Source organism: Xyrauchen texanus, chromosome 35, assembly GCF_025860055.1.
Source record: "Xyrauchen texanus isolate HMW12.3.18 chromosome 35, RBS_HiC_50CHRs, whole genome shotgun sequence".
Lineage (NCBI taxonomy): Eukaryota > Metazoa > Chordata > Actinopteri > Cypriniformes > Catostomidae > Xyrauchen > Xyrauchen texanus.
In genome coordinates, this window is record NC_068310.1 from 38,584,380 (window position 1) to 38,591,210 (window position 6,831).

The window sequence follows — 6,831 nt, forward strand, 5'->3', positions numbered from 1 at the left end:
TATAGAGAGAGAGAGAGAGAGAGAGAGTGCATCATGTACCTCTAGGATGGCACGAGGGTGAGTAAATTGCATACATTACATTTTTGGGTGACCTATTCTTTAACAATAAACAAGCAATCAATCAACACCAGTATTAGTTTAACAACTCCTAGAGTTAGAAAACACATTCATGTATATATTAAAGAAAAAAATGTCTGCTTTGTCCCTCATCAAGACAATTAAACTCTCATCTCTCCAGTCAGACTCTGTGAAGTGTTTCCCGCACACGTACGTACTCCCTTTTAAAACTGCAGAACTTTTGCCTTCATCCCGCCGAATAGCATGAATCCACATTTTCTTCGCTTTTTCATCGGTTGGAAAAGAATGGAAACTGAGATACGGCTGTTTAGTTGAACTATTAGAACATTTAGGAACGCAACAACAATTCTTCGCTGTGCTCGCCGCCATTGCTACAGACTAAACCGGAAGTCGCTTTACGCTACTATCCGCCATTGGAAGTGACGACACGAGCACTGTGATAAAGGCCTATTTATATTAAACAAAATAAATGTTTCAATTTCGCTGATAATGAAAACGAATTTAATTATTATCGACTGTAACAATTTAAGTAAGAAGCGTAACAGGCGTTATAATAAAAAAAATTAACGGCACAGAAAAACATAATATGAGCAGCAGCGAGATTAACTAATAAAAGCAAATAAATACAAACAAAACAAAGTCACACAAGTTAAACGTTGCGACAATTGCGAAGGATTGTTGTTGCTTCGAATTTGCGACACTACAGGGCCGTTTCCGTTGTGACTCTCACTAGGCACCGCCTCTTTTTGTCTCTGCTTGCCTGTGATTAGTCATCCCCCTATTGTCGTCATCACTACACAGGAAGTGTAATCCCGGCTGAAGCGTCGTGCCGCGCGCCCAGCTCAGTATTTTTTATCAATCGGATTGATTAGAGGTGATTAATAGCGCTGATCAGTGATCTGTCACCCGTGTGTGAGAGTCATGGTCGGGGTGAAAGTGATCGGGACGGACTCGGAGTTCCAGGCGGAGATGAGCGGCGCGGGATCCCGACTGGCCGTTGTGAAGTTCACCATGAGCGGGTTAGTGAGTGTGTTTGAGGCCCCTGCGGCCGAACCGAACCGAACCGAACCGAGAAACTCAAACACATACACAGCAGAGGGACTGAAAGACTGGGTCAGAATAGCACACACACAGATCTGAACCTTAAAGATCAGACTGAGCTGAGAATAGCACCAGCATGACTTAGCAAAACACACACACACACACACACACACACACACACACATATCCAATAACACCATGAGATTTCCATAGACATATATGTATCGATGATTGAAATAGCATGGTAATACCATTGTACTTCTTAGAATAGGGTGATTAAAGTGAAAAAAAAAAATGTCATTTAAATATCACTGTACGTCAATATGGTATTTAGTAACATAGTATCACCATGTACATACATAAGACAGAATACAGTGTGTAATAAAACGCCCTGATTCTTGTGCGGTCAATATGTTGTGTCCAGTCACTTAACGCTGCTGATCATGTTTGCTCAGGTGTCGTCCTTGTGTCAGAATAGCTCCAGCATTCAACATGTTGAGCAACAAATATCCTCAGGTTGTGTTTCTTGAAGTGGACGTCCACGTCTGTCAGGTGAGAGAGAGAGAGAGAGAGAGCAATGCACGACTGCTTGTGACGTTTCCTGACCCCTCTGACATGTCATATTTCCGCCTCTTAGGCAACAGCTGCTGCCAATAATATCTCCGCAACACCAACGTTCCTGTTTTTCCGAAACAAAGTGCGTGTGGACCAGTATCAGGGTGCAGATGCTTCCGGACTGGAGGAGAAAATCAAACAGCATGTGGAAAACGATCCCGGGAGCAACGAAGACGCTGATATTCCCAAAGGATACGTGAGTCATGGTTCATTTGGGGTTTACAGTTTTACTGTTCGGGTCAGATTTGACCCAAAATATCAAATGTGTAAACCACACCCCCTTTTTAAAATTAAGGTAAAAATGCTAAAGTTATGCATTTTGGGGGGATTTTATTGTATTATTAAATCTTATTTACTTTTAAATGACTAACTCTATAAATGTTCAAATAAAATAGACACATTTTATGTTATCTTCACTTATATGAAAAAGTAACTAAAAATAGTCAAAATATCTCTCGCATTGTTGGGACTATTCATCTGCGGGAATAAAATGACAATTACATGAAATGACAAGTATGGCCAGTAGATGGCCTCAGTGCTCCATTGGCTGAACTCTAGAAGTCAATGTAACAAACTTAATATCTGATATAATCACATGTTTGCATTGGATATATATTTAGACATTATAAAAATATATATTGTCAAATTGTAGCTTTTATCTTGAAACCGCTTGTGTTGAAGTGTCTGATATTTAATGATGCCCTGATCATGCTGTCGCAGTCAAATCTGACTGTGTTACAAATAAAAGACAGAGTAATTATTTTATTACCTTTCATTTATTTCAAACATCAAAATTTTAGAAACGTTGTCACACAGGTGTCAGACTAAGACTTATGGTGCGTTCACGTACAACGCGAAGCGAGTGTTTCGTGTGGCGCGATTACATACAAAAATTGCTCTGTGGTATAGTCTTACCCATTCATTTCCTATAGCGGGTAAAATTTGGCCTGGATATGATAAGTGCAACTTTATGAACCGATTCTTTTTTGTGTGTTCAGATGGCAATAGACCTTTTTCACAGACTTTAGCAGCGTAAATCTTGCCAACTTTTGGACATCACATCTAGTTTCAGACATCACATCTAGTGTTGTCGTAAATGACTCTTATGAACCGATTCTTTTTAATGAATCAAAACCGACATCACATCTAGTGTTGTCATAAATGACTCGTATGAACCGATTCTTTTTAGTGAATCAAAACAGACATCCCATCTAGTGTTGTCGTAAATGACTCGTATGAACCAATTCTTTTTAGTGAATCAAAATATCTAGTGTTGTCGTAAATGACTCTTATGAACCAATTATTTTTAGTGAATCAAAACATAACATCTAGTGTTGTCGTAAATGACTCGTATGAACCGATTCTTTTTAGTGAATAAAAACAGACATCACATCTAGTGTTGTCGTAAATGACTCTTATGAACCAATTCTTTTTAGTGAATCAAAATATCTAGTGTTGTCGTAAATGACTCTTATGAACCAATTCTTTTTAGTGAATCAAAATATCTAGTGTTGTCGTAAATGACTCTTATGAACCGATTCTTTTTAGTGAATCAAAATATCTAGTGTTGTCGTAAATGACTCTTATGAACCGATTCTTTTTAGTGAATCAAAACAGACATCACATCTAGTGTTGTCGTAAATGACTCGTATGAACCGATTCTTTTTAGAGAATCAAAATATGTAGTGTTGTCGTAAATGACTCTTATGAACCGATTCTTTTTAGTGAATCAAAACAGACATCACATCTAGTGTTGTCGTAAATGACTCTTATGAACCGATTCTTTTTATTGAATCAAAATATCTAGTGTTGTCGTAAATGACTCTTATGAACCGATTCTTTTTAGTGAATCAAAACAGACATCACATCTAGCGTTGTCGTAAATGACTCTTATGAACCGATTCTTTTTAGTGAATCAAAACAGACATCACATAGCGTGTGGTGAGTTGTGTGTGGATCGTGGAGAGTAGCATGATCCTCCACATGCTGCGAGTCTCCGCGGTGTCATGCACACACACACACACACACACACTCACACTCGATTTGTAATTGGTGCATGTTGTGCGTGTTCAGATGGACCTGATGCCGTTTGTGAGTAAAGCGGGCTGTGAATGTCTCAATGAGAGCGACGACTGTGGCTTTGACAACTGCTTAATCAAGGACTCCTCTTACCTGGAGTCAGACTGCGATGAACAGGTATGACATGATATTGTGTGAGGCTTCGACTTGTTTATCCGGTTTATCATGTTCTCTTCTGTACTGACACTAAACTGAAAGTAAAACTGTCAAATGCTACCATAATGTTGTTTACTCGGATTGAGTTTCGTTCAACACGTGTAAACATGATCTCTTTTGTGTCTGATTGCAGCTTCTGATCACGATGGCCTTCAATCAACCTGTCAAACTCTTTTCCATGAAACTGCAGTCTGTAGAGTTGGGTGAGACATCTGTCTGTCTCTCATACAGTCAGACATGTATCTGCATTGGCTGTTCGCTTGTGTAAGTAACGTTCACGTTGTGTTCGTGTCTCCAGCTCAAGCTCCAAAGAGTGTGAAGATTTTCATTAATCTTCCTCGATCGATGGACTTCGACGACGCGGAGAGGAGCGAAGCCACACAGGTGCTCGATCTGTCCGAGGATGACTACAAAGACGACGGACTGATCCCGCTTCGATACGTCAAGTTTCAGAACGTCAACAGCGTGACTGTACGTTCATGACGCACTCAAACCTGCAAACGTTCAGACAATATAGGAACCGTTCACCTAAAAAATTAAATGGTCATCATTTGGGGTCTGGGTGGCCCGGCGAGTATTGACACTGACTATCACATCTGGAGTCGTGAGTTTGAACCTCCAGCCAGGTGTCCTTAGCAACCAAATTGGCCCGGTTGCTAGGGAGGGTAGAGTCACATGGGGTAACCTCCTCGTGGTCGCTATAATGTGGTTCTCGCGCTCGGTGGGGCGTGTGGCGAGTGACTCCAGTCAGGTCTCCTTAGCAACCAAATTGGCCCGGTTGCTAGGGAGGGTAGAGTCACATGGGGTAACCTCCTCGTGGTCGCTATAATGTGGTTCTCGCGCTCGGTGGGGCGTGTGGCGAGTGACTCAAGTCAGGTCTCCTTAGCAACCAAATTGGCCCGGTTGCTAGGGAGGGTAGAGTCACATGGGTTAACCTCCTCGTGGTCGCTATAATGTGGTTCTCGCTCTCGGTGGGGCGTGTGGCGAGGAACTCCAGTCAGGTCTCCTTAGCAACCAAATTGGCCTGATTGCTAGGGAGGGTAGAGTCACATGGGTTAACCTCATCGTGGTCGCTATAATGTGGTTCTCGCTCTCGGTGGGGCGTGCTGAGTGACTCCAGCCAGGTCTCCTTAGCAACCAAATTGGCCCGGTTGCTAGGGAGGGTAGAGTCACATGGGGTAACCTTCTTGTGGTCACTATAATGTGGTTCTCGTGCTCGGTGTGGTGAGTGACTCCAGTCAGGTCTCCTTAGCAACCAAAATGGCCCGGTTGCTAGGGAGGGTAGAGTCACATGGGGTAACCTCCTCGTGGTCGCTATAATGTGGTTCTCGCTCTCGGTGGGGCGTGTGGTGAGTGACTCCAGTCAGGTCTCCTTAGCAACCAAATTGGCCCGGTTGCTAGGGAGGGTAGAGTCTCATGGGGTAACCTCCTCGTGGTCACTATAATGTGGTTCTCGCTCTCGGTGGGGCGTGTTGTGCACGGATGCCGCGGAGAATAGCGCGAAGCCTCCACACGCGCTACGTCTCCATGGTGACGCGCTCAACAAGCCACGTGATAAGATGTGCGGATTCGTCCTCCGCCACTACGCCACCACGAGGACTCGGAGCGCATTGGGAATTGGGCGTTCCAAAGTGGGTCGAAAAATATACCAAAAAAAGTTCATAATTTACTCACCCTAATGTTGTTCCAAACCTGTATGGCTTTCTATCTTCTGTGAAACACAATAGGAGATGTTAGGCAGCATAGAAACCATGTAACAATGAAAGTAAATGGTGACTGAGTCTGTCAGTTCCTCAGATTCTGCTGAACATCCTCCATCAACGAAAGCCGTTTCTCATTTTTCACTCATTTTTGTGTTCAGTTGTTTATAAAGTCAAACCAAGGCGATGAGGAGACAACGAAAGTGAACTATTTGACGTTTATTGGAACCCCTGTCCAGGCCACAAACATGAATGACTTCAAACGGGTGAGAGCTCCGCCTCCAAAACTCATTCAGCCTATCAGAGTTTCATACGCAAATGTTCAAATATTTCTTTTTTTTTTTTTTTGTCAAGTGCACTGCAGAGCTCATTAAAGTCGAATCTATTCTGTACATATCTGAAGACAACATTTAATCATGTTTGCTCTCTTAAAGAGACAGTACACCCAAAAATGAAAATTCTCTCATTATTTACTCACCCTCATGTCATCCCAGATGTGTGACTTACTTTCTTCTGTAAAACACAAATTAAGATGTTTAGAAGAATATCTCAGCTCTGTAGGTCCTTACAATGCAAGTGAATGGTGACCAGAACTTTGAAGCTCAAAAAAGCACATAAAAGCAGCATAAAAGTTATCCATATGTCTCCAGTGGTTTAATCCATGTGTTCAGAAGTGATCAGATAGGTGTGGGTGAGAAACAGACCAATATTTAAGTCATTTTTTACTGTAAATCTCCACTTTCACATTATTTTATGTTTTAGCAATTAACGGCACCTGCTCAGCTGGGAGGACTTAAACATTGATCTGTTTCTCACCCACACCTATAAGATCCCTTCTGAAGACATGGATTAAACCACTGGAGTCATATGGATTACTTTTATGCTGCTTTTATGTGCTTTTTGGAGCTTCAAAGTTCTAGTCACCATTCACTTGCATTATATTGACCTACAGAGCTGAAATATTCTTATAAACATCTTCATTTGTGGTCTGCAGAAGAAAGTAAGTCACACATCTGGGATGACATGAGGGTGAGGAAATGATGAGAGAATTTTACATGTTTGGTGAACTGTCCCTTTAATGTCTCGGGTGTTATTGAGCACCGTTCATCAGAAATGTTTGGGGTTTTTTTTAGTAGAAACTTTCACCAAATGTAATGTAACT

At 41.9% G+C, this 6,831-nt stretch overlaps 1 protein-coding gene and 1 long non-coding RNA gene across 2 annotated transcripts in view; one reads left to right on the forward strand and one right to left on the reverse strand.

Moving 5' to 3' along the window:
- Positions 1-852: 852 nt before the first annotated feature.
- Positions 853-6,831, forward strand: part of LOC127628916 (thioredoxin-like protein 1) — a 6,464-nt gene continuing 485 nt past the window's right edge. Inside the window, exons 1-7 of the mRNA XM_052105897.1 lie at positions 853-1,097; positions 1,575-1,671; positions 1,757-1,930; positions 3,808-3,930; positions 4,103-4,172; positions 4,268-4,440; positions 5,831-5,935. Of these exons, the coding sequence (XP_051961857.1) occupies positions 1,000-1,097; positions 1,575-1,671; positions 1,757-1,930; positions 3,808-3,930; positions 4,103-4,172; positions 4,268-4,440; positions 5,831-5,935 (840 nt within the window). The 5' untranslated portion in view covers positions 853-999. The remainder of the gene's footprint in view (positions 1,098-1,574; positions 1,672-1,756; positions 1,931-3,807; positions 3,931-4,102; positions 4,173-4,267; positions 4,441-5,830; positions 5,936-6,831) is intronic.
- LOC127628927 (uncharacterized) lies at positions 4,703-5,824 on the reverse strand. Its single transcript, XR_007968712.1, has 2 exons — positions 5,030-5,824; positions 4,703-4,904 (listed from the first exon to the last, which is right to left on the reverse strand). It is a non-coding gene; the product is annotated as an uncharacterized LOC127628927 (long non-coding RNA).